We start from the raw sequence: 27565 nt of genomic DNA, 5'->3' as shown, positions 1-27565 counted from the left end.
TTTTGATGTGTTTGAATTCTCTGAATAATATAATACTGCACATACACACCACGCCCCCTTTCGGCTTAATTCCGCCCTCACAGCCAATCAGCGCCCACCTTAGTTCACTCGCCCAATCAGCGTTCAGCCGGACGACAACACGGCGCATTTTCTTCAACCACTAGTATGTGTTGTTGATGTGACGCAACAACTATCAGCTGGTTTTGTTTTGCTTCATTCTCTGTGCTCCGCTTGAAGTCGTAAATGTACGAAAAACTTGCGTTTTAATTCATTAATGTGAGGCGGAGGAACCGCGGAAGCGTTGGAGTGTATTTGTCTTCCACTTAATTAGGACCATCCAGTTTTTCTTCAGTAGGTCTCCGCTTTGCCACTATCTTTCCAAGAGGTCCAACCGATCCCAGGCCTCCGATCCAGGGCGGAGGGAGGGAAGGAGGTCGTTGGGAATCGGGATGGAGACCGGAGAGGGAGCCGACGGTCCTGGCGGGCCGGGGCCGTGCTGCGCCTCCTTCAACCAAGACTCCACGTAAGCGCTGCACATCTGCAGATCAGTCTTGCATCATCTGCCGAGTCGGATATTTCTAAGATGCTATTAACCGCAATAAACCTTACTAGAGGGAATGTCACCTCTGCTTAAAGGATTGTCCGCAGTTTATTGTCTATTTTGATTATTACATGTCCACTAAAAAAGCTAATCACTATGTTATAACGGTGTTTTGCATAATACGATAGGTGTTGTTTTAGTGCTGTTTTTTCAATTTCAGATAAATGTGGAACTTTGGATCTTTCTGAAAAAATGCACTAAACTGTTTTAAATATTGGTAATAACAATAATTAAAAATGTTTCTTAAACAGCAAATCAGCATGTTAGAATGATTTCTGAAGGATCATGTGACACTGAAGACTGAAGTAATGATGCTGAACATTTAGCTTTGATCACAGGAATAAATCGCTTTTTAAAATATATATAAAGCGGTTATTTTAAATAGTAAAAATATTTTAAAATTGTACTGCTTTTGCTGTATTTTGGATTAAATAGATGCAGGCCTTGTGAGCAGAAGAGACTTCTTTTAAAAAATAAAAATCTTAATGTTCAAAAACTTTTGGTAATGTATTATTTATAGAGTGCATATGAATTTTATTCCAAAATTACACAGCAGAGGTGGCATAGAATCACTTTTGAAGTGCTATTTAGGTGTCTTTACACAGACTGCTGCTCAGAGTTGTCATAAATGCATTTACACAGCAATTACATCTGTTTATTTTGATATTAGGAGCTGAGGTGGGTCTAAACAGGCATAATTTATGCACCATTGTGTCTTTGTAAAGTCTGCATAAAGACACCTTTATTCATACTTTTGTAGAGGAGAAACTGAATTTTGACTTGCCCCTTGGTCACTTTCCTCACACGTAGAGCTGAGTTTGTTTAATCAAATTGATCAGTCCACAGTCTCATGACAAGGTGACCCAGTTGTGTCCTCTTTTCAAAGGGTTGCTCACACTGGTTTCTTGTCTTAAAAAGTCAAGCACAGCAAATCCGACACAAAACATGATACTGCAAGTCAGGTGATCTGATATATTGCTCTTTTGGCATTGACGTCAGTTGGGTCTCTTGGGGCAAAACACACTTGTTTTAGAAAAATCAGCATCTTGTTCATTTGTATAGAGGGTGGTAATTACCCACACATGTCAGACACAGTCATTGAAGTCGTGCTCTAAACACAAGGTTTTGTTTTGGGTTTCAGCAGTGTGGTCAGCGATGGCGGAGACATACTTATGTTCTCCAATAAAAGTAGGAAAGGGCATGCTAAGCACAGGATCTGACATGAACAGCTTCGTCTACAGGAACGAGGAGCCTGCAAAACAGATGTGGGCCTTCTTTAAATAAAAATAGACCCATGCGACAGACCTAAACTATTCTGTTTATATAAAAGCCAAATAATTACAGTCAACCTTTGTTGAGGGTTACACAAAATGCAACTTGCTACTGAAATATTATGCAGTAGTGTCTGTGTTAGCCATTACACCTGTGTGTTCCTTCATTAAGTGTACTGTAAAATGCTCATTTAACAGAGTTGATACAACATCAGATCTTATTGTTTCTCCAGGTCTTTGGCTGTGGGCACCAAAACTGGATACAGGCTATTCTCTGTGACCTCGGTGGACAAACTGGACTGCATTCATGAGAGCAGTGAGCTATTCTCCCTTTCTTTTTTTAGTTTAAATGTGATATAATGGGCGAGTATGGTTGTCTGCCAAACTGCATGCAATAGGAGGAACCGACACGTGCAATATAATGTAGTCATCATCATAGGGTGTAGCCACTTTCTAGCAAGTCACTTACCAAATAAACTGAAAATGGCATCTAATTTCCTTGGTATTTTGTTAAGAAAGAAATGGAAACAAATTGACTTTGAGTTATTGTCTCTCAAACAAGTATGTGATCTGTGGTTGTGCTGTCATTTACTATGTTGTGATAAACCTACCCTAGAGGTCATAAAGATGTCCTGGCTGTTTTAATAGAGTCAAAATAGCCTGCTGATTCATTTTACATGGTGGCAACACCCTTATGTGTTTGAGATTGTATCTGCAAAGATTTCTGGCTGGTAAAAAGCAAAAAACAAAGAACCAGCATGTTGTATGCAAAATGAAAGGTATGCTTGGAAAGTCATAGGTTCAAAATATGGTAATGGTAAATCAAAAAATACATTTTGATGTTGTAATCACCTGGAATTACCTCGGCCTTACATCATTGACAACCTTTTATTTCTTCTATGGAACAAAATGTCCATGACATTTACACTCATTATTAACGGTTCATAATGACTTCAATTATTTCAGAATTAAAATTTCCTCATAATTTCCTCACCCCCATGTCATCCAAAATGTTCATGTTTTTCTTTCTTCAGTCAAAAGAAATTAAAGTTTATGAGGAAAACATTCCAGAATTGTTCTCCATAGAAGTTTCAATGGAGCTTCAAAGGGCTGTACACAATCCCAGCCGAGAAATAAGGGGTCTTATCTAGCAAAACGATCGTCCATTTACTAAAAAAAAAAAAAATGTATATACTTTTTAACCACAAATGTTCGTCTTGCAGTAGGTCGACTTCATGCATTACTTAAAGTAGAAGTACCGACCCTGTGTTTACAAAGCAAACATGCAAAGAAAGTCAAACGCCCTTTACAAAAACAACGATGTTGGATTATTTTGCAGTTGCAAGAGAAAATGAGACAAGTTTTTCACCCAACCCTACCTTTTTGAACTGAAGTACACAGACAAAGAACTAACTAACTAGAAAGTGACTTTTCCAATGTGATTATGTAATATTGGCAAAAATCATAATCACAATTATTTTGGTCAATATTGTAATCACAATTATATAACACGATTATGACTGGGTCCAAACCTTTATATTAGTGATTAATATAAAGATAGCAATACAACAGGGAAAAAAAAAAAAACAGTGCTTTTTTTTTGGAAAAAAGCTGAATAGTTTTATGCAAGTCTAAAGTAGTCTAACAATACTACAGAAATTGAATGTAATTATTTGAATGTAAAATAAAACAGCATCTTCACTGTAAGAATTAAACAGGATTTGTTTCTTATTAAAACTACAAAAGTCCTCATTCAAGAGCAGTGAGTGATTTTTCTCTTTTTTTACGTTTTATTAATATTAAGCACAGAGACGGCGGAAGGAATATTATTTGTTGCCGCTTTAAGAGCCACACGGATCCAATATACACACATATTTTAATTCTCAACTGTTTATGATCATTTAAGACATAACTGACAAGGGTTTACATGAATAATCACAGCTAGCGCCTCATTTTGAAATATGTTTGTGTGTATTTGACTGTTTAGGCGCGCACCCTGGGTTAAAAGATAACTTTACATGTCCGTGTTTTATAAAATGTCCACGTGCCGTTTTATGAAAGTGCCGTTACATGATTTTGCTGATTTGCATATGAAATTAGGCTTTTTATGGAGGAGCAAAAGCACACCACTGGAAAGGAGTCGGAATGGGGCACAATAATCATTTCATCTCGATGAATGTATTTTCATGATCGTTTAAAGCTGAAATGGAAACTGAATTCAAATTATTGTACAGCCCTATAACCAATTGAAAATGACAGATTGTTTTGCTAGATATGACCCTTATTCCTCGGCTGGGATCGTGTAGAGCCTTTTGAAGCTCCATTGAAACCGCAAATTGGACCTTCAGCCTGTTAATCCCCATTGAAATCCACTATAAGGAGAAAACTCCTGGAATCCTTTTTCTCAAAAACCTTAATTTCTCTTCGACTGAAGAAAGAAAGACATGAACATCTTGGATGAGTAAATTATCAGGAAATCTTTAATTGACACAGTTATTAAACTGAATTTAACTGACTTGAGCTGAAGATTGACACTATTGACTTCTACAGAGTTGCATATAGTCAAATTAATTGTTTTATAATTGATGAACTTTACACATTTATGAAACTGAACTGAATCAACCCTGAACTGAATCAGCTGAATTCTGCCACTGTTGTCTTGTTAGAGCTGCTTTACAGCCGAATTTGTGTCATATTTAAAGACTTTTTTCTCTGTTCCCCTTCAGCAGAAACTCCAGACGTTTATATCGTGGAAAGGCTTTTCTCCAGCAGCCTGGTTGTGGTGGTGAGTCAGTCCATGCCACGTCGCATGAATGTCTACCACTTCAAAAAGGGCACGGAGATTTGCAACTACAGCTACTCGAACAACATTCTTGCAGTGCGACTAAACAGACAGGTAAACACAACACAGCTGTGCTGCAGCAAAACACCTGCCAATTATCAGTTATAAGGCTCAAAATGAATGTCTCTGCTCTTTAATAGTTTAGCTTGAAAATATGGAAACGAGCATGTTTGGATTGTTATTTGTTTTTCTGTGTTTTTCGCTGCAGAGACTGGTTGTCTGTCTGGAGGAATCCATCTATATCCACAATATAAAAGACATGAAACTCTTGAAGACTCTTCTCAACACACCATCCAACCCATCAGGTAAGTGAACTGAAAAATCGAGAATTATAATATAAAAATCTATTTAAGTGTTAACATATTAAATTGTGCACTGTGTGACCATCCATGTGTTTTTATAGGTCTATGTGCTCTCTCCATCAACCATTCCAACTCTTTCCTGGCATATCCAGGAAGTGACACCATCGGAGAAATTATTGTTTATGATGCCAACAATCTGGTAAAAATACTGGCCAAGAACCAGTTTCTCTGTTCATTTTGGCAGTTCCTTTTGGTGGAGCTGCTATACATGAGACAAATGCCTGATCTTTGGTTCTAATGCACCATATGAATCTTTTTCTTTGTTGTATGTTTGTTTGTTCATCTCTTCAGAGCACTGTGACCATGATTCCCGCTCATGACAGTCCACTGGCCGCCATCACCTTCAGTGCTTCCGGCACCAAACTGGCCAGTGCTTCTGAAAGGGTAAAGAGCCACTGTTCATATAGAAACACAGCTAAGTGAACCTCACGAAACTGGTTCAGGGTTCGTACGGGTGCTTGAATTCCTTGAAAATGCTTGAATTTTAATGTAGTGTTTTCAAGGTTTGAAAAATGCTTGGATTTTGGATGAAGTGCTTGAAAGTGCTTGAATATGCAGTTGCATCGGTTTCATATTAATTCGCTTTCATACTAAATAGTTATTTTTTGTTATGCTTATAATATGTAAAAGAAAGAAGAAAAAAAAAAACAGCTCCGCTCAAGTGTGCACGTGAGGCTGTAGTGTGATCCGCCGGTCTTTCTTGATGCGCGCCCTCTGATGGAACAGAGCGGTAGATAAAACATGCCAGTTATCAGGAGGTTGTTGCATCAGTCCTTGATGGCTTGAAAACGACAAATAAGAATTATGTTTAAAACGAGAATTTGGGGATCGCAAAATTGCCAGCCCGATGTCCCGGGGCTATTGTGTTTTCCAGTCGGGCTACCAAAATGTTTCACCGTACTATCTTAAAGTAGAGGGCTCGTGCGGGTCATTACAAACTCATCAATTTAGCCGTATCAAAGTTAAGGCCATAAAAAGTTTTAAATGTATTAAATAGTATAAGAAAAGGCTTAATTGTAAGTTTAAGAGTTAGGAACGGAAATACGAGAATCGCGATAGGGCTGGATAAAACTTCAAAAGGCAATGATGTCATACTGAATAAACATACACACTGCATGTTTCAAAGTCAAAACGCAGCACGGATGTCTTTATATGAATGTATCTGAAGGGAACCGACTGTCCTCAGAAACGTGTCTTTGGCATTTTCATTTCATGCTGATAAAACTGCGTTAATGCTGATTTGTGTACAGTCGTTACTAGGAAACCGTAGAATTTCAGCACTCCTAAAGCGCCCCCTCGTGACAGGGAATGAATTTGCGAATATTCAGCTGTTTAGTAAGATTATTACAAATATTGGCCCATGTTTTTATGCAGCAAACACATAAGAGTTGTAAATGTAAAAGTTATGTGCTTTCTAAAAATCTAAACAATTATAGTAATATTTATGTTTTAAATAAATTATACTTGATTTATCCATTTTAAAGGTATAAAGGCTGAAATGCCATTGTATAAGATGTTTTGTTTTTGTGAAAATCTGAATTATAAATCATGTCATTTTATGGCTTAATGTAACTGTACATTGTTCAACCCCACTACGGTGTTCATTTTACTTGTGTAGCTCTTAAAAAGGGTCATAAATTAAAAATTCTGCAGATACACTGTAAATAATAAAAAAAAATACCTTGATATTTGTGAATAGAAAATCAGATAGAAGTCTAAATGTCAATCAAAAATATTTTCAATGTTTAAAAAATGGTCTTTTTTCATTTGGGCCAGTTAAATTGTATTATTAATTTTATAGTGTCTTTTTGACTACCTTTTAGTACTTTTAGGCTGAAATGTGAAATGTATTTGTGAAAATCCTTCCAAGTTTTAGAAAGTTTTCAAGTTTTAGAATTTTAGTTTATCATATTTTTTTTTACAGTCATTTTATACCAGTCATTAATGTGTTACCATAGACATTGCCCTACTCCACTCATACAGTATTACTTTTATTTGTGCAGGTCTTAAAATGCCTTTAAACATTTTTTTTTTTTTTAAATACTACAGATACTCAGTAAATTATATTAATTATATATTTTAAATTATATAATTTGTATACTGAATGGTGACTATTAATATGGGGCAATGTTATATGCAATCTAGACAGTTGTTTTTTAATAGCACAATAACATCTGATTTAAAATTAAGAACTCATGTATGTGAATAAGTAATTTACCACAGTGCTGGAAAATCTTGAAAATGCACCTTGAAAGTGCTTGAAAAGTGCTTGAATTTTACTTTGGAAAAGGTGTAAGAACCCTGCTGGTTAAGAACATGTCTGGGTCATATTTGACCATAAAAAAGCAAAGGAAAGAAACAAGAAATTATATTTTGGCTATGGCTTTAAGGTTTAAGTAAAGCACATCCCAAACTGACATTCCCATAATGCAAAAAAATCAATTTTTATACTGTTATGCAAAAAAGATGTATTATGTAAATTGCAGAGTTTTTTTTATGCTAGTATTTGTGATATGTCTTTCATGCTGGTTTAAATACAAAGAAAATCATTTTGTTAGAATATTTTGTTAAAATTCTAATAATTATTTATTTATTTGTTTAATTACGTTTTGTTATTTTGCATTATTTTAATGTACTATGGTAAAATGCTCTAGAACAGTAGTTGTCAACCTTTTTGACTTTAAGGCCCCTCATTGTCTACAAAACACTGTCCATGTGACCTTCCCAGTTGTTCTTGATGTACTGGATAAGTATTAAGGTTAAGAATTTTTACAAATATTTGTACTCAAAATTTCTACCCAATAAAATATCTTAAAGCTTGACATAATTAAAATAATAATAATAATATTCATAAAATGTAGGGCTGGGTTTTGACACAAATTTTTCGATTATGATTCACAAACTTGCAATTTGTTTAGATTTCCGATTTGATACGATTCAAAATCGATTATTTTGGATATATATCAGGTACAGTACATGCCAAATTTTCTCAACTAATTATATGGTGCGTATATTTAGCAAAATGATCCTACCTATAGTACATTTTTCTAGCTGACTAACAAGTTTATGGTCGCTGAATATGTTTTTTTCTGAGGTAAATGAGACATTACGTTCATTGTTCAAGCTGTTATATTGATGTCTTTGCGCGGTTGAAACTGATTAAGCGATCACATGAGACAGGATATGAATTTCGGCAAGTTGTACTCTTTCTTTTAACATACCATCAGTTGTTTATTCACGTTTATTTAATGCTGAAGCTGGAATTAAATAGAGGAGACGATCAGTTCACATGCCGTAAAAAATAATAAAATGAACAGAATTTAAAATCTGAGACTTTGTTTCATATCAAAAGTAACAAAGCACAAGGCTTATTGTGATATATTACAATGTTCTTTTCATTAACTAAAAAAGACTAATCGATTCTTGAGATTTAACAATCAATATTGTTTTGTAAAAATGAAAATCGATTACATTTTTTTACCCAGCCCTAATAAAATATTTAAACATGCCCATGGAGTTGTAAGATTTTATCAATTTACATGACTTTTGCAGGTATAGAAATCACACTTGTAAAATGAGTTTTTTTTTTAGACCGTGGGAACCCTGGTTCTTAAAAGAAAAATAAACAGTTGTTGAAGGGGTCAATTAAAAGATGAAATAAAATGAACATAACCAGACATATTTGTGGCGAAAGTTCTGAGTTGATGTTCCAAAATGTTTTTAAAATAGGCTTCCGTTTTCTCATTTTTGGGGGAAACGCAACACAGATGTGTTTACTGATCTGTCCACTTCTTTTCTGCTTTCGTAGGGCACAGTGATTCGAGTCTTCTCCATTCCAGAGGGACTGCGCTTGTTTGAGTTCAGACGGGGGATGAAAAGGTACAACGATGATGATTTAAAGCTCACAGTGAACCGTGAAAACACTTTGATCATACAGAAGGGTGAAAATGAGAGTTGGAACCATTTATGTAAACTGTGGTGTGTCTGAGTCTGTTTTGTGTACGCTTTTGACCTTTGTGTGTCTGTGTCACCAAAGGTATGTCAACATCAGCTCCCTTTCCTTCAGCCCGGATGCTCAGTTCCTCTGTGCCTCAAGCAATACAGAGACGGTGCACATTTTCAAGCTTGAACAGCACAGCCCAAGGTACAGAAAATGCTCTTTGCTACCAGTGCAGCTTACATAATTTAATAAACAATTGTGACCCTGGACCACAAAACTAGTCTTAAGTAGCATGGGTATATTTGCAGCAATAGGCAAAAATACATTGTATGGGTGAAAATTATCGATTTTTCTTTTATGTCAGAAATCAACAGGGTGTCAAGTAAAGATCATGTTTCATGAAGATATTTTGTAAATTTCCTACTGTGAATATATCAAAACTTTATTTTTGATTAGTTATATGCATTGCTAAGAGCTTCATTTGGACAACTTTAAAGTCAATTTTCTGAATATCTAAATTGTTTTTGCACCCTCAGATTCCAGATTTTCAAATAGTTGTATCTTAGCCAAATATTGTACTATCCCAACATGTTATTTATTAGTGTTGGGTTCGAGTCCACCTAAGTTGAGTCCAAGTCGAGTCCGAGTCTTTAACCATTCGAGTCCGAGTCCAAAATGGGCCGAGTCGGACTCAAGTCCGAGTCCAAATGGGTCGAGTCCGAGTCCAACTAAACACTACTGTTTGTCAGTATCTTAACCTTGTTTTAACCTTTACAACTAGAATAAGGCAATGACAATTTAAAGGTAACAAAAGCAAACCTCTATTGCATATTGCCATTTTGATTTTTGATTTCACACCATCTCATAATTAGAGTCCTGCTCAGCAAACTTAAAGGCATGTAACAGAAGTTATAGCTTATGTATTGTGACATATTTCAGAGTGAAATAGCTTTTAGAATGTGAAAAATTAGGGCAGGACAGAACTTGACTTTATTTGTTGTTATATAGTAAATGTATGAATTCAATTGGGTGGGTGGGAAGCTTAGTGAATGAGACATGAGGAGCATAGAAAGCACCTCTTATGTCTGTGGCTGTGTTTTGGGTTTTTATGACGAATGGTTAGACCTTAGATATGGTAGATGGCATTTATTTTTTTTTCTTGGATGAAAATGAGGCTGTGAGGGTTAATGACAGTTTTTATGTAGCAGTCTACAGAAGCAATGGAATAAAAGAGTAAAAAAAGTACATTTGAGTTTATATTTAAAAATTTCATGATTCCGAGATTATATCTCACAATTCTGATAAGAAAAGTCATTCTCCCTTTTCCCTTTTCAGCTCAAAATTAATGAGTTTAAATCCCACACTTCTGGCATTTTTTCCCCTCATAACTGACAAACTCACTACTATTGAGGTAAATTGAGTTATAAAGTCTGAAATACAACATATGAACGACATATAAAAAAATAATTCTGAATTGTGAGATGAAATAAATGTAATATGACGCATTCTGCTGCAGCAGGTTTACGCTGCTGTCGCTTTAAGAACGGAAGCACAGATCATATATTTTGACACATCTGTATTTCTCCCAACTATTAAAATTTACTCAAGACAAAACTGACTGTATTTACATGAATAATCTCCAAGATGGTGCATTTTGACATTATTTTTCGTGTAAGTGTGTAGCAATAACATGCAAAAGAATGCTTAATTCAGCATTCACATGCTGACTGAGAGGCGCTTTCGGTGAGCCCGCTTTGGGTGTGTGTATGCAAAGAAACCAGCTAGCTTTCAAGTACTGGCAAGACTTTTAAACACGTGTGGATACTGAATATCACTTTCGTAATAATGCATCGAGTCAGTAAAATTTCCATCAACTGTCCCTGGACTCGGCTATAATTCCCGAGTCCGAAAAGCTTGAGTCCGAGTCAAGTCCGAGTCAAAATGCATCTGAGTCCGTGTGACAAGACCGAGTCCGCTAAAAATTGTACTCGAGACCGGACTCGAGTCCGAGTACAAGTCTGAGTACCCCAACTCTATTATTTATTTAGCTTTCAGGTGATTTATAAATCTCAGTTTAAAAAAATTAACCCTTGTTATGATTGGTTTTGTGGTCCAGGGTCACAATACTGAATGAGTCAGAATTTACTGCGGTCAGGCCAGCCGCCAAGTCGAAAAGCACAGTCAATCTAGCCGCCAATATATTTCGACGGTCGCGCATAAACTGCGTATTACGGTAAAAGCGTCCGAGAAATGATCCAAATGGCAGAGCTCGTTTAGAACGTGATTTTTTACCATAGCGCTCATATATACATATACATTTATGATATATATATATATAGTAGTCAACATTCGAAGTGGATCAAAGGAGTTAATCAAAACTTGTCCTAAGATAAGAACGGGTATTCTTTTTGGTTTTAGGACAAATTTGATGAAAGGTTTTGATCCACTTCGAATGTAGACTACTGTACATACATACATGCATACATACATACACATATTCTCTGTTTCTGCTTTTAAAAAGCTATAAATATAAAAGTTCTAGATTGCACAGACTACTTTCACCTCAGATTGAGAGTGCACCTTGCCACAGTGCTAGCAGCAGAGTTTCAGGATAATCTGATGTGGAATTACAAAATAAGAGCCCACCCAAATCTGATGTATACACTATTTTCTCTATATTTTAAAAAGCTATAAAAATAAAAGTTCTAGATTGCACAGACTACTTTCACCTCAGATTGAGAGTGCACCTTGCCACAGTGCTAGCAGCAGAGTTTCAGGATTATCTGATGTGGAATTACAAAATAAGAGCCCACCCAAATCTGATTTATACACTATTTTCTCTATATTTTAAAAAGCTATAAAAATAAAAGTTCTAGATTGCACAGACTACTTTCACCTCAGATTGAGAGTGCACCTTGCCACAGTGCTAGCAGCAGAGTTTCAGGATAATCTGATGTGGATTTACAAAATAAGAGCCCATCCAAATCTGATTTATTTGTTGTTTTGTCTCTACTTTAAGAAGCTATAAAAATAAAAGTTCTAGATTGCACAGACTACTTTCATCTCAGATTGAGAGTGGCCCCGGGGGGACATTCAAATTAAAAAAAAGCCACGGACTTCTCTACATCAGCGTGACCCCGTCGAGTTCCCGCAGCAGTACGCTTCCCTGCCCGCCGGGCTGAGCGTCTCCTTCGGTGCTCCTGCAGAGAATGAGATGTCTATCGCAGCATCAGAGGGAGAGTCAGATGGTGAGACGTCTTCTCCATTTCACGCCGCTGGACAGGCTGCCTCCGCCCTGCATGCCATGGCTACCCTCCAAGTGTACCAGGCGCAGGCACTTAAAGAGCTGCACGAGAGTAGTCCTAACCAAGGGACATTTGAAGAACTCCGCGCCGCCACCGACTTCGGAAGTCGAAGGTCACGGCGTGTTCCCTTGGTCAGGTCATGTCCACCTGCGTGGTCCAGGAACGACACCTGTGGCTGACCCTGGCACAGATGGCAGAGGCCGACAAAGTTGGCTTTCTCGACTCTCCTGTCTCCCAGGGCGGCCTATTCGGCCAGAGGCAGACGGAGGCTATAAGACACATCTTGCCCCGCCGCGAAGTGCCATCCCGCCGCCTGGGCCCCCGCCTCCGTCCGCCCGTCACCGAGGGCGTTCCCCCGCGGCTCCTAAACCAACACCAGCTCCGTCCCCTGCAGAGATACTCGCAGCCCGACATCGAGCTCCCCGTGGGAGAGGGACGCCGCCTGTTTCTCAGGGTCCTGCGAGGAATACCCGCAGGCGAGCCACGAAGCGTCCCTGAGGCGGGCACTCCGGAGGTGGAAAAATCCGCTCTTTGGGGGACGCGGACATCTGCGTCCCCACTTCCGGTGGAGGGCCGGGAGTTGCTGTACACAAATAGAGTTGGGTATCTCACCTCCGGAGCTCCGGCCCCGTGTTTCCTTCCTGAGTATTTCCACTCCTCGGAACCAGACTCGGAGCCGAATGTCGCCAGCGCGGTAATCGGGGAAGAAGGTAAGCGCTGCTCAACGCAGCCAGACTTTTCTCCAGGATGTTTATCCTTCTGGGATCAGTCCCCTTCCCCTTTCCCCCCCAGGCTGCCCCACCGCGGTCACGTCGGTCAACGTTTCCTTGATACCCCTGTCGACTCGGCTGGGAGCCTGGTTTCAGCTTCCCAGCCCCTCGCAGTGGTTGATACGGACGGTACGTCTCGGCTATGCGATTCAGTTCGCCAGGCGTCCCCCCTGGTACAGAGGCGTGTTTCACACTACTGTTCAATCAGACACACATGCCGCTGTCCTGCGTGCGGAGGTTGCAGTCCAAGCCTGTCCCTCCAGCCGAGATGAAGTCAGGGTTCTACGGGCCCTACTTCATCGTGCCCAAGAAGAGCGATGGGTAAAGACCCATCCTGGATTTGGAGCACTGAATCGGTCCCTTCTCAGGCTGCCGTTCAAGATGCTCACTATGAGGTGCATGCTCACATGCATCTGCCCCCAGGATTGGTTTGCAGCCATCGACCTGAAGGACGCGTACTTTCACGTCATTATTCTTCCTCGACACAGACCCATTCTGCGGATTACTTTCGAGGGTCGAACGTACCAGTACAAAGCTCTCCCATTCAGCCTCTCCATCCTCAACTATCTCGAGGACTGGCTTCTCATAGCTCACTCGTGAGATCTGAGGGACAGAGGGACCTGGTACTCCAGCACCTCAGCCATCTGGGCCTTCAGGTCAACCGAGAAAAGAGCAAACTCTCCCCAGTGCAGAGGATCTCTCTTCTCGGTGTGGAGCTGGACTCGGTCGAGATGACAGCCTGCCTCACCAACGAGCACGCGTTGTCGGTGCTGAACTGTCTGGAAACAATCAGACACGAAACAGTGGTTCCTCTCAAAACATTTCAGAGGCTCCTTGGGCATATGGCAGCTGCAGCCGCGGTCACGCCGCTGGGCTTGCTTCAAATGAGACCGCTTCAGCACTGGTTATACGATCGAGTCCCGAGATGGGCATGGCACCGTGGCGCACTCCGGATTAGCGTTTCCCCGCAGTGTCGCCGCCTATTCAGCCCGTGGTCCGACCCTGCTTTCCTACGGGCAGGGGTGCCCCTAGGACAGGTGTCCAGGCACACCGTGGTCTACACGGATGCCTCCACCATGGATTGGGGTGCTGTATGCAACGGGCAAGTAGCATCGGGCTCCTTGACAGGACCTCGACTGCAGTGGCATATCAATTGCCTCGAGTTGCTGGCGGTGTTTCTGGCCCTTCGCCGCTTCCGACCGGTGTTGCGTCAGAAACACGTGCTTGTTCGTACCGACAGCACTGCGACCGTACCTTACATCAATCGTCAGGGTGGTCTTCGCTCCCCTCGTATGTCACAACTCGCCCGCAGTCTGCTCCTTTGGAGTCAAACGTGGCTGAAATCGCTACGTGCCATTCAAATACCAGGGGAACTCAACCGTGCGGCCGATCAGCTCTCACAGCAGTCCACCCACCCTGGAGAATGGCGACTCCACCCCGAGACAGTCCAGCTGATTTGGAGCCATTTCGGGGAGGCCCAGATAGATCTGTTTGCCTCCCCCGAATCCTCCCACTGCCAGCTGGACGCACTGGCACACAGCTGTCCTCCGGGGCCCCAGTACGCCTTTCCCCCAGTGAGCCTCCTTGCACAGACCCTGTGCAAGATCAGGGAGGACAAGGAGCAGGTACTGCTGGTTGCGCCACACTGGCCCACCCGGACCTGGTTCCCAGAACTCATTTCCCTCGCGGCAGCCCCTCCCTGGAAAATCCCCTTGAGGAAGGACCTTCTTTCTCAGGGGATGGGCACAATTTGGCACCCGCGTCCCGATCTATGGAACCTGCACGTCTGGTTCCTGGACGGGACGCGTCAGACCTCGCTGGCCTCCCACAGGCCGTGGTAAACACTATCACTCAGTCCAGGGCTCCCTCTACAAGGCAGGCTTATGCACTGAAGTGGGGTCTGTTCATCGACTGGTGCTCCTCTCGAGCAGAGGACCCCCAGAGATGCACAATTGCAGATGTGCTTTCCTTCCTGCAAGAGATGTTGAAGCGCAGGCTGTCCTCTTCGACTCTCAAAGTGTACGTTGTGGCCATCGCAGTGTATCACGATGCAGTGGATGGAACATCCCTAGGTAAGCTCCCACTGGTCGTGAGGTTCCTTAGAGGTGCCAGGAGACTCAATCCTCCCAGACCGCACCTCGTACCCTCTTGGGACCTTTCCGTCGCCCTTCGTGGCCTGCGGGACGCTCCATTTGAGCCACTCGCCTCAGTTGAGCTGAAATATCGGTCACTCTAGACAGCGCTCCTGACGGCGCTGGCCTCCATCAAGAGGGTAGGGGACCTACAAGCCTTCTCTGTCGACGAAACGTGCCTAGAGTTCGGGCCCGGCGATTCTCATGTTATCCTGAGACCCCGGCCCGGTTATGTGCCCAAAGTTCCCACCACGCCTTTCCGCGATCAGGTGGTGAACCTGCAAGCTCTGCCCCTTGAGGAGGCAGATCCAACCGCTGCGCTACTGTGCCCAGTTCGCGCTCTGCGTACATACGTGGAACGCACTCGGCCCTTTAGACGTAGCCAGCAGCTCTTTGTCTGTTTTGGAGGTCAGCAGAAAGGGAATGCTGTCTCTAAACAGAGGTTGGCCCACTGGGTGGTCGAGGCCATCTCCCTGTCTTATTTATACCAGGGAGAGCCATGCCCCTTAGGACTTCGAGCCCACTCAACAAGGAGTGTTGCCTCGTCCTATGCGTCTCATCGCGCCTCTCTAACAGACATCTGCAGAGCTGCGGGTTGGGCGACACCTAATACCTTCGCCAGGTTTTATAACCTCCGCATAGAGGCCGTGTCTTCCCGTGTCTTAACATAAGACATCAGGCAAACGGGAGACCGGCTGGTGCCGGCTTGCTGCGGCATTCCTTCGGGATCCGTGTGCCATTTCTCAGCTGTTCCCTCCAAGAAGCGAACCTGGGTCCTCCATGCCCCGCAGTCAGCCTAGTGCGGAGTAGTTACTGACTGTGCTCCTGCCGGGTCTCCTTCGCCCGTGGCACGTGGCGTTGGCGTAACGCGGCGTCAGGGTTGTGGCCTTTTCCATGGGTCTAAGTTCCCAATGTAAAGTCAAAGTGATTAGACTGAAGGGGAACCTCTAGGTTACGTGGGTAACCCTCGTTCCCTGAAGGAGGGTGCGGAGACGTTACATTCCCCTGCCACGACCTGACGTCGCGCTGACGCCGGGCTCTCCCGGCTCTTCAGCAAAAGCCTGTTTGAGTGGTGCGCGCCGCCATCTTATATACCCGTATGTACGGGGTTGTGGCTGGCACGCACACACCACTCGCCAATTTTCATTGGCCTTTTGAATAAGGCTCAGAGATGATTGGTCTCTCAAGCAAGATCCCAATGTAACGTCGAAGTGATTCGACTGAAGGGGAACAACAAATAAATCAGATTTGGGTGTGCTCTTATTTTGCAATTCCACATCAGATAATCCTGAAACTCTGCTGCTAGCACTGTGGCAAGGTGCACTCTCAATCTGAGGTGAAAGTAGTCTGTGCAATCTAGAACTTTTATTTTTATAGCTTTTAAAATATAGAGAAAATAGTGTATACATCAGATTTGGGTGGGCTCTTATTTTGTAATTCCACATCAGATAATCCTGAAACTCTGCTGCTAGCACTGTGGCAAGGTGCACTCTCAATCTGAGGTGAAAGTAGTCTGTGCAATCTAGAACTTTTATTTTTATAGCTTCTTAAAGTAGAGACAAAACAACAAATAAATCAGATTTGGATGGGCTCTTATTTTGTAATTCCACATCAGATAATCCTGAAACTCTGCTGCTAGCACTGTGGCAAGGTGCACTCTCAATCTGAGGTGAAAGTAGTCTGTGCAATCTAGAACTTTTATTTTTATAGCTTCTTAAAGTAGAGACAAAACAACAAATAAATCAGATTTGGATGGGCTCTTATTTTGTAATTCCACATCAGATAATCCTGAAACTCTGCTGCTAGCACTGTGGCAAGGTGCACTCTCAATCTGAGGTGAAAGTAGTCTGTGCAATCTAGAACTTTTATTTTTATAGCTTTTAAAATATAGAGAAAATAGTGTATACATCAGATTTGGGTGGGCTCTTATTTTGTAATTCCACATCAGATTATCCTGAAACTCTGCTACTAGCACTGTGGTAAGGTGAACTCTCAATCTGAGGTGAAAGTAGTCTGTGCAATCTAGAACTTTTATTTTTATAGCTTCTTAAAGTAGAGACAAAACAACAAATAAATCAGATTTGGGTGGGCTCTTATTTTGTAATTCCAAATCAGATAATCCTGAAACTCTGCTGCAAGCACTGTGGCAAGGTGCACTCTCAATCTGAGGTGAAAGTAGTCTGTGCAATCTAGAACTTTTATTTTATAGCTTTTTAAAATATAGAGAAAATAGTGTATACATCAGATTTGGGTGGGCTCTTATTTTGTAATTCCACATCAGATAATCCTGAAACTCTGCTGCTAGCACTGTGGCAAGGTGCACTCTCAATCTGAGGTGAAAGTAGTCTGTGCAATCTAGAACTTTTATTTTTATAGCTTCTTAAAGTAGAGACAAAACTACAAATAAATCAGATTTGGATGGGCTCTTATTTTGTAATTCCACATCAGATAATCCTGAAACTCTGCTGCTAGCACTGTGGCAAGGTGCACTCTCAATCTGAGGTGAAAGTAGTCTGTGCAATCTAGAACTTTTATTTTTATAGCTTCTTAAAGTAGAGACAAAACAACAAATAAATCAGATTTGGATGGGCTCTTATTTTGTAATTCCACATCAGATAATCCTGAAACTCTGCTGCTAGCACTGTGGCAAGGTGCACTCTCAATCTGAGGTGAAAGTAGTCTGTGCAATCTAGAACTTTTATTTTTATAGCTTTTTAAAATATAGAGAAAATAGTGTATACATCAGATTTGGGTGGGCTCTTATTTTGTAATTCCACATCAGATTATCCTGAAACTCTGCTACTAGCACTGTGGTAAGGTGAACTCTCAATCTGAGGTGAAAGTAGTCTGTGCAATCTAGAACTTTTATTTTTATAGCTTCTTAAAGTAGAGACAAAACAACAAATAAATCAGATTTGGGGTGGGCTCTTATTTTGTAATTCCAAATCAGATAATCCTGAAACTCTGCTGCAAGCACTGTGGCAAGGTGCACTCTCAATCTGAGGTGAAAGTAGTCTGTGCAATCTAGAACTTTTATTTTTATAGCTTCTTAAAGTAAGAGACAAAACAACAAATAAATCAGATTTGGATGGGCTCTTATTTTGTAATTCCACATCAGATAATCCTGAAACTCTGCTCCTAGCACTGTGGCAAGGTGCACTCTCAATCTGAGGTGAAAGTAGTCTGTGCAATCTAGAACTTTATTTTTATAGCTTTTTAAAATATAGAGAAAATAGTGTATACATCAGATTTGGGTGGGCTCTTATTTTGTAATTCCACATCAGATTATCCTGAAACTCTGCTACTAGCACTGTGGTAAGGTGAACTCTCAATCTGAGGTGAAAGTAGTCTGTGCAATCTAGAACTTTTATTTTTATAGCTTCTTAAAGTAGAGACAAAACAACAAATAAATCAGATTTGGGTGGGCTCTTATTTTGTAATTCCAAATCAGATAATCCTGAAACTCTGCTGCAAGCACTGTGGCAAGGTGCACTCTCAATCTGAGGTGAAAGTAGTCTGTGCAATCTAGAACTTTTATTTTTATAGCTTCTTAAAGTAGAGACAAAACAACAAATAAATCAGATTTGGATGGGCTCTTATTTGTAATTCCACATCAGATAATCCTGAAACTCTGCTCCTAGCACTGTGGCAAGGTGCACTCTCAATCTGAGGTGAAAGTAGTCTGTGCAATCTAGAACTTTTATTTTTATAGCTTTTTAAAATATAGAGAAAATAGTGTATACATCAGATTTGGGTGGGCTCTTATTTTGTAATTCCACATCAGATTATCCTGAAACTCTGCTACTAGCACTGTGGTAAGGTGAACTCTCAATCTGAGGTGAAAGTAGTCTGTGCAATCTAGAACTTTTATTTTTATAGCTTCTTAAAGTAGAGACAAAACAACAAATAAATCAGATTTGGGTGGGCTCTTATTTTGTAATTCCAAATCAGACAATCCTGAAACTCTGCTGCTAGCACTGTGGCAAGGTGCACTCTCAATCTGAGGTGAAAGTAGTCTGTGCAATCTAGAACTTTTATTTTTATAGCTTCTTAAAGTAGAGACAAAACAACAAATAAATCAGATTTGGATGGGCTCTTATTTTGTAATTCCACATCAGATAATCCTGAAACTCTGCTCCTAGCACTGTGGCAAGGTGCACTCTCAATCTGAGGTGAAAGTAGTCTGTGCAATCTAGAACTTTTATTTTTATAGCTTCTTAAAGTAGAGACAAAACAACAAATAAATCAGATTTGGATGGGCTCTTATTTTGTAATTCCACATCAGATAATCCTGAAACTCTGCTGCTAGCACTGTGGCAAGGTGCACTCTCAATCTGAGGTGAAAGTAGTCTGTGCAATCTAGAACTTTTATATTTATAGCTTTTGAAAAGCAGAAACAGAGAATATATATATATATATATATATATATATATATATATATATATATATATATATATATATATATATATATATGAGCGCTATGGTAAAAATCACGTTCTAGACGAGCTCTGCCATTTGGATCAGTTCTCGGACGCTTTTACCGTAATACGCAGTTATGCGCGACCGTCGAAATATATTGGCGGCTAGATTGACTTTGCTTTTCGACTTGGCGGCTGGCCTGACCGCAGTCAGAATTTCTGCTTTTACTGACAAATCTAAACTCTGTCAGTGTTTGTGTTTGTCCATGTTTTTTTGTCTCTCTCTCGCAGTGGGGAGGAGGAAGCTCCCTCTTGGTCAGCATATGTAGGTAAGATGTTCACAGCAGCCAGTAGCTACCTCCCAGCACAGGTGTCAGGCATGATGAGTCAAGACCGAGCCTTCGCCACCGTCCGGCTCCAGATGGCAGGTCAGAAGAATGTCTGTGCCCTGGCAACGTGAGTCCTGCACTCATTACACACAATCTACAATGATTACCGTTGTATTTACTGAGAAAAAAAAACTCATTTGAGAGTTTCACCTGACCAATCAGAATCCAGAAGCTTCCACGTTTGCTTGTGGCCTCCTCTGATGGGCAGCTATTCATCTATAACATTGATCCTCAAGATGGGGGTGAATGCACTCTGGTGCAGAAGCACAGGTGAGTCATCATTTTTTTTGTATCTGGAAAAAGAGTGTAATTTCAAAGTAAAACTGGATGTGTTCAAACTTGTTTAGAGTGGATCACTGATTTGGAGCTGTTGTGGCCAAATGGTTAGAGAGTTGGACTTGTAACCCGAAGGTTGTGGGTTCAAGTCTCAGGAGTTGTAGGTGGGGGAAGCAAGGGAATGCCTATTTGCTCCCTGGGTGTTTTAGGAAATGGCTGCCTGCTTCTCTGGGTGTGTGTTCACGGTGCGTGTGTGTTTGTGCACTTGGATGGGTTAAAGCAAAGCACAAATTCCAGGTATGGGTTTTACCATACTTTGCCGTAAGGTCACTCACTAATTTGTTTTTATGCAATTTACATTGTTATGCCAGTGGGTGGCGACTAGTGACTGCCTTTTTGTGTTATGAGTCACCCAGACTGTTTTAAGTAATAAGAAAGAAAAGCAGGATGGAAGCAAATCTGATTAAATTATTCGTTTGTATGCATAAAGATTTACTAAGATACTCCAGATACTTCAGCGTTTCTAAAATGTTTCTCCTACAAACAACCAGTTTTGTTATTAAGTAAAATTATTACAAATAACTTTTATCAATTAAAATAAAGCTTAAATGGTAACACTTTACAAAAAGGTGTCATTTGGTAACATTAGGTAATGTGTTAACTAACATATATAATATGTTAATAATATATAATAATAAACTATACATTTATTATAGTATTTATTAATCATTGTTAATATTAGTTAATAAAAATACAGTCATTCATTGTTTGTTCATGTTAGTTCACAGTGCGTTAACTAATGTTAACAAACTCAACTTGTAATTTTAATAATGCATTAGTAAATGCTGAAATTAACATTAAATGCTGTAGAAGTATAGTTCATCTTAACTAATGTAGTTAATTAATGTTAACAAATGAACCTTATTGTAAAGTGTTATTGCTTAATTAAAACTAAACAGAAATATAAAAACTAATAGAAATGACAAATGCGCATAAAACATAATTAAACTTAAAACAAAAATGTTGCCTTTGTAACTTACTAAAGTTGAACATTAAGTTAAAGTATTAAAACTAAATCTGAAATAAAAATAAACCTAAACCTACATAGAAGTAACAAAAAATAAACATGACAAAATAATCTAATAAAATGGCCAAAAAGTTAACCTAAAAGAAAAACTGAAAATATAAAAGATTTTTAAAAATGTGAATATATAACACAACAGTATATAAATAATACTAAAATAACACTGTAAACAACAAAAACAATCTATATTTTTCTACAGTTGTAAAAAGTTTACATACACCTTGCAGAATTTGCAAAATGTTAATTATTTTACCAAAATAAGAGGGATTTTACAAAATGCATGTTATTTTTTATTTAGTACTGACCTGTATAAGATATTTTGCATAGAAGACTTTTACATTTAGTCCACAAGAGAAAATAATAGTTAAATTTATAAAAATTACCCTGTTCAAAAGTTTACATACACTTGATTCTTAATACTGTGTTGTTACCTGAATGATCCACAGCTGTGTTTTTGGTTTAGTGAATTTTTGTGTGTTTGAACCCGTTGCAACAATGACTGTATGATTTTGAGATCCATCTTTTCACACTGAGGACTCATACTGTGGGACTCATATGGAACTATTATAGAAGGTTCAAACACTCACTGATGCTTCAGAAGGAAAAACGAAGCATTAAGGGCCGGGGGGTGAAAACTTTTGAACAGAATGAACGTGTACATTTTTCTTATTTTGTCTAAATATAATATGTTTTTAAATTTAGTACTGCCCTTCAGAAACTACAGAAGATACTTACATGTTTCCCAGCAGACAAAATAAGTTAAATTTACCCTGATCTTCAGATTCAAAAAGTTTACTCTCCTGGCTCTTAATGCATTGTGTTTCCTTCTGGAGTGTCAGTGAGTGTTTGAACCTTCTGTAATAGTTGCATATGTTGTCCTCAGTGTAAAAAAATAGATCTAAAAATTATACAGTCATTGTTGGAAGTGGTTCAAATACACAAAAATGCTGAAAAACCAAGGACCTGAAGGATTTTTATCAAGAACAGCAGGCAGTTTAACTGTTCAGGACAAACAAGGGACTCATGAACAACTATCATTAAACAAAACAAAACAAAAAATTCAGGTAATAACACAGTATTAACAATAAAGTGTATGTAAACTTTTGAAAAGGTTTGACTGTGTGCAGTTGTACAACAAAAAATGAAAGTCTGTTTCAGTATTATAGGCACAGATGTTGTTAAAACTTACTGATTTTGCCTTTAACCCCCAGATTGTTTGGATTAGATAAGGAGTGGGAGGAAACTGAGAAATCCGAATTTACGGAGCCACCACAAGCATGCCAGTCCTATGCTGCCACTGTGGCCATCCCCACCTCTGGCCCAGTTACAGCCACTCTCACAGGTACCACAACACACTCAAACAAACTCACACTCAAGAGTTTTACATCTGAATTCTTATTCATCCAACTGTGTTTGTCTTAGGCTACTCAGAGGATGGGGGAGCTAAGAAGGGTGAGGTGATTCCCGAGCACGAGTTTGCAGCAGGGCCCGTGTGTCTGGACGACGAGACGGAATTTCCTCCCGTGAGCATTCGCTAACCTCCCCAAGTCTAAGCGGCGGTGTTGCATTCCAGTGTATGGGCTTGTCTTGTCCCTCTGTCCACAAGCACTCAAACTAAATGTGATTTATTATCTTTAACCAAACCAACACCAGCCTGTTCAGGTCTGATGACAGAAAGCAGTTCATAACAGGACCAAATGTTGCCGTTTAATCACATCGAAAGATACATAAATGACAAATATCACTCCTAACTTTACTCCTTTGATATGTGAAATAATGAAGTTTATATTTCAGTGATATTATTCTGTATTTAGACTGAAATAATGCTACATTCATGCAAGTTTAATGTGAATACAGACAAAGTGGGACAGTTACAGCTTAATCATTATTACTAAAAATCAGCATTATAGTCATAGAACTAGTATGTTATGACATATGCTACTTATCAGAAGTTTGGGGTCAGTCAAGTGTTAGATTTTTTTATTTTATTCAGCAAGGATGGATTAAGTTGATCAAAAGTGACAGTAAACACAATGTTAAATTTTTTTTATTTCAAATAAATGCTGTTCTTTTGAACTTACTATTTATCAAAGAATCCTGAGAATTTAATATATATATATATATATATATATATATATATATATATATATATAATAAAAACGTTTCTTGAGCAGCAAATCAGCATATCAGAATGATTTCTGAAGGATCATGTGACACTAAAGATTGGAGTAAGGATGCTGAAAATTCAGCTTTGCCATCACAGTAATAAATTAAATTTTAAAACATAAAATATAAAACAGTTATTTAAAATGGCAATAATATTTCACAATATGATCATTTTACTGTATGTTAAAAAAATTAATAATTTAAAAAATGCAGCCTTGGTGAAAATTGGTGGATTATATTTTAAAAATGAAGTCAATGAAAAATCATTCAAAAGTGTTCCACATTATCTGTATTCATCTTAGATGTTGAAATACATTTTCTGACACTAAACCTGCTGTTGCTGTTGTAGTCTAAAGCTGTTTCTGGTCTTATATACATGGACATGAGCACAAGTTAGATGACTAATTTGTTTGTTTGTGCACAGACAGGACAATGATAAGAATGCATTAAATCCACCCGAGTTATTTGTCTTTTACATTCTGTTAGCCGTTTTAATGCTGGGTTCATTCATCACCATTGCTACATAAGATAACTATGAGAGCTCTTTTTCTTTTTTAGTCTAAATAGCTGAACACATTTTTGTCTATGCACACACACAACATACAGGAGTATTTGAGTTTGAACATGCTACATCTTATACTCTGAACAAATCTTAATGAATTAATTACATTTTGACAATGAACGAAACATTTTACAATGCAAACGATCTTGAGATCAAGAGGAGAAACTAGAAATAATGCTTTATATTAATGCAGTGCTCACCTAACTCCACATGGTGGAGCACTTCATTGTTGTCCAACAGGCCTTGTTACCACTAATACTTCCTAACTTGTTTTGATAGAGCTGAAATGATAAGTCTTTCAGATAGTTTAATAACTGTTGCTTAAAAGGAAAGTTCACCCAAAAAATTTAATTTGCTGAAAATTTACGTACTCTCATGGCAACCCTGTGAGATGTAGATGAGTTTGTTTCTTTATTGGAACAAATTTGAAGAAATTTTGCATTACGTCACTTGCTCACCAATCCGATCATTTGCAGTGAATGAGTGCCGTCAGAATAAGAATCCAAACAGCTAATAAAAACATCACAATGTTTAACAGCAACACGTTGTGAAGCAAAAAACTGTGTTTGTAAGAAACAAAAAATTAAGGTTTTAACTTTAAACCATTTCTTCTGGACAAAATAATTATAATAGTCCATAATCCATAATAATGCTTTGCACTGTGAAAAAGTCCATCTCCTGTTGTCCTCTCACATAAAAATCCACCAAAATGTTTGTTTAGAACTGTTTTTGCTTGTAAATCATGCTTGATCTGTGTATATTTCTCAATCCTGAGAAAAAACAACTTTTTCATTGGAGAATATTATAGACAATAATATTCATAATAATATAGCTGCAAGCAGCGATTAAAAGGGTTCAAGCGCTTTAAGCACATATGAAAAAAGATTATGTAGCAAGTCTTTTTTTGCAAAATACAGGTCATTTACCATAGAAACATTATGCTTTGTAACGTTTATGATATCACCTGCCGCATGTGCTCACCATGTTTCGTGAAGTTTTGAGTTTTCCTTTAGGCTTTATAGGATTTTGGATAAATTCAGACAGGTCCCTTTTCTTAAAAAACCCTGTTATAGCTTCCCAAAGGGTAAATTCCAACATTTTTGTTTGATAATTATTGATCTAGAGAGTCTAAAGAATTGTACTGCCGTGGTTTTTCCAGATTGAGCGTAAAACCTAGGACTAGTTCGCAAAAGTAGTTTTTTTTTTTACATCTTCTCAATTATTTAACAAAGGATTTGATTGACAGCAGTGGTTCCAGAGGCAAAGTTTTCCAGAATTAGGAGTTCTGTTATATGATACAAATACTGCGCATATTTCCAAAAAATCAGTTACACCTTTGAAAAATGCAAAATCGCTCCCTGGTGACCGATTTCAAATTTCTCACAGACCTTTGGGGCCGTGAGTCAAACAGGCCCATCAAGTTTTGTTCCAATTGGCCTCTGTTAACAATGTCTAATAGGTGCTCAAACTTCATCGCCAGTGGCAGCCATGTTTTTTAGAGATATACGAATGTCCTTATAGACACTTGTGGCACTTTGTACCAAGACCTTACGCAGAGATTTCCATGTTGATAGGTCGAATGGCTGCATAGTTATAGCCATTTTTATGGTTTTCTCTTATAGTGCCACCAAGTGGCCAAGCTCCACGATTTTTGTCCTGCAACCTCAGATTGAGCTCTTACAAGAGTTTTTGGGGCAGATATCTCAATTTATTCACGAGTTATAGGCATTTTACTAAAAGTGACCCTGTCCCTTTCAAAAGTTTTGGCGTCCCTTTGTGACGGTGAGTCGAAAGTTTTTGGATAATTATTGATATTTGCTCTCCAGAGAATCTTTCTGCACTGATTTGGTTCCCATCAGGTGAAAAACCTAGGACTAATTCACAAAAGTAGGTTTGCAAAAAACCCACAATACCTGAAAATTTCACCAAGCTCATGATAAAATCTGAGCCAAGGACTCCAACGACATAAAACATTGTGCCTGTGACTGTCGCTGTAGCGCCCCATTCAGGCCAATTGGGTCGAGCCTTGGTGACGTTGTCGGTGGTGTGAGGGCTACCATCCCTCCAAGTTTTAAGTCTCTACAACTTACGGTTTGGTCTGCACAATCAGTTTTACACAGAGATTACTGATCCGTGACATTCTAACAATTACCGTAATGTTTCACCCCTAATTATGAACAGAGGACTCCTATTTTAGATTGAAGCAGTGGTTTGAATCAAGGTCTTTAGGATCATTAGAGAATTATAGGTAGTTGAGTTGATCAGGGTTGGAACTAAACTCTGCAGCACATTGGCCCTCCAGGGTAAGATTCGAGGAACCCTGGTTTAAAGTTAAAAACATCTTAATGATGGATTTGTTTTTTTACAAATATGCAGCTTTTCACTTTACAAGACATTGATTGACTGGAGTTGTGTGGATTATTTTGATGTTTTATCAGCTGTTTGAACTCTCATTCCGACGGCACCCATTCACTGCAAAGGGATCCATTGGTGAGCAAGTGATTTAATGCTTAATTTCTCCAAATGTGTTTATCTCATTTTGCCTGAGGGTGAATAAATTCTTAGTAAGTTTTCATTTTTAGGTGAACTATTCCTTTAAAAGGAGGAGCTCAGGACTCTGATGTCAGAAGAATTTGATCATTTATGGGATGTTAGTTTAGACTAACATACTCAGATGCCATTGCTATTGCTTTTATATATCTTTCAAGTGTCATTGTGGTGTATTAAATGTCATTGTGGCTAACTGATATGGCTCGGACATGTTCTCAGCTAGCTGCTGTTGACATCTGTATCTGTCTATAACACACCCATGTCTGAGGGAACAATAAAGCTCTGTTCTGGTTTCCGGTAGATAAATTGGTGCCGTGACGGATCTGGGCGAGGCAAGGGGAGACGACCGTGAGAGGGTAGAGAACAGGTGGAGGCTGCAACTGTCACAGGAGGATCCTCAGTGCATGAGCAAGGACAAATAAAACAAACAAACAAACAAAACTAACTTCAGGGTGCTAAATTATTAATGGAACGGTTGAAATGCTAATATCGTAAACTGAGTTGGTCAGGGATTTGGGTCGTTGTCACTCAGACCCCTGAAGGGTGTGTTATAAATGAGGTGCATGACTGAAATATAACCACATATTTGTTCTAGCTACGTAACACATTGTATTAATTCAGTCGTAATACTGTAGCATTTTACTCTTTTAATTTATAACACCATCATATTGAATCATAAGAGAAGAGGAATTACTTTTTTATATATGTGTTTTGCTGTATTGATACTTAATATGTTTACATGTTACCGTCCTGAATACTAATACAACGGGATGTTTTGTATGTATGTGCCTATGATATTACTTGTAAGAGTGCAAAGTATTTTGCTGGATTGCTCAAGACCAAAAGATTAAAAAAAAGAAATGAATATGTAGGAAATCTATTAGGAATGAAATTATG

General features: G+C 39.2%; 1 protein-coding gene across 2 annotated transcripts; it reads left to right on the top strand.

Moving 5' to 3' along the window:
* The first annotated feature begins 166 nt into the window (after positions 1–166).
* wipi1 (WD repeat domain, phosphoinositide interacting 1) lies at positions 167–27565 on the top strand. Of its 2 annotated transcripts, none has more exons than XM_073839337.1 (13): positions 167–523; positions 2106–2188; positions 4602–4768; positions 4923–5019; positions 5118–5215; positions 5368–5460; positions 8885–8955; positions 9113–9220; positions 19933–20097; positions 20193–20300; positions 22602–22732; positions 22813–22913; positions 26970–27565. In XM_073839337.1, exons 1-13 carry the CDS (start codon positions 450–452, stop codon positions 27018–27020), a joined length of 1347 nt encoding a protein of 448 aa, XP_073695438.1. In that variant the 5' UTR covers positions 167–449; the 3' UTR covers positions 27021–27565. The 2 variants fall into 2 exon arrangements, with proteins under 2 accessions (XP_073695438.1, XP_073695431.1); XM_073839330.1 differs by having other exon boundaries at positions 4599–4768.

Source organism: Garra rufa, chromosome 1, assembly GCF_049309525.1.
Source record: "Garra rufa chromosome 1, GarRuf1.0, whole genome shotgun sequence".
In the NCBI taxonomy this organism is placed as follows: Eukaryota; Metazoa; Chordata; class Actinopteri; order Cypriniformes; family Cyprinidae; genus Garra; species Garra rufa.
The sequence above is the reverse complement of the archived record's forward strand: the minus strand, read 5'-3'. Positions and strand labels throughout refer to the sequence as shown.

What these genes read in the sequence shown, in the direction of transcription:
- wipi1 (XM_073839330.1), top strand. Translation starts at nt 450, where the DNA reads ATGGAGACCGGAGAGGGAGCCGACGGTCCTGGCGGGCCGGGGCCGTGC. An exon ending in CACACCATCCAACCCATCAG is followed by an intron (nt 5,020 to 5,117) that starts GTAAGTGAACTG and finishes GTGTTTTTATAG; the next exon opens with GTCTATGTGCTCTCTCCATC. An exon ending in TGGCCAGTGCTTCTGAAAGG is followed by an intron (nt 5,461 to 8,884) that starts GTAAAGAGCCAC and finishes CTGCTTTCGTAG; the next exon opens with GGCACAGTGATTCGAGTCTT.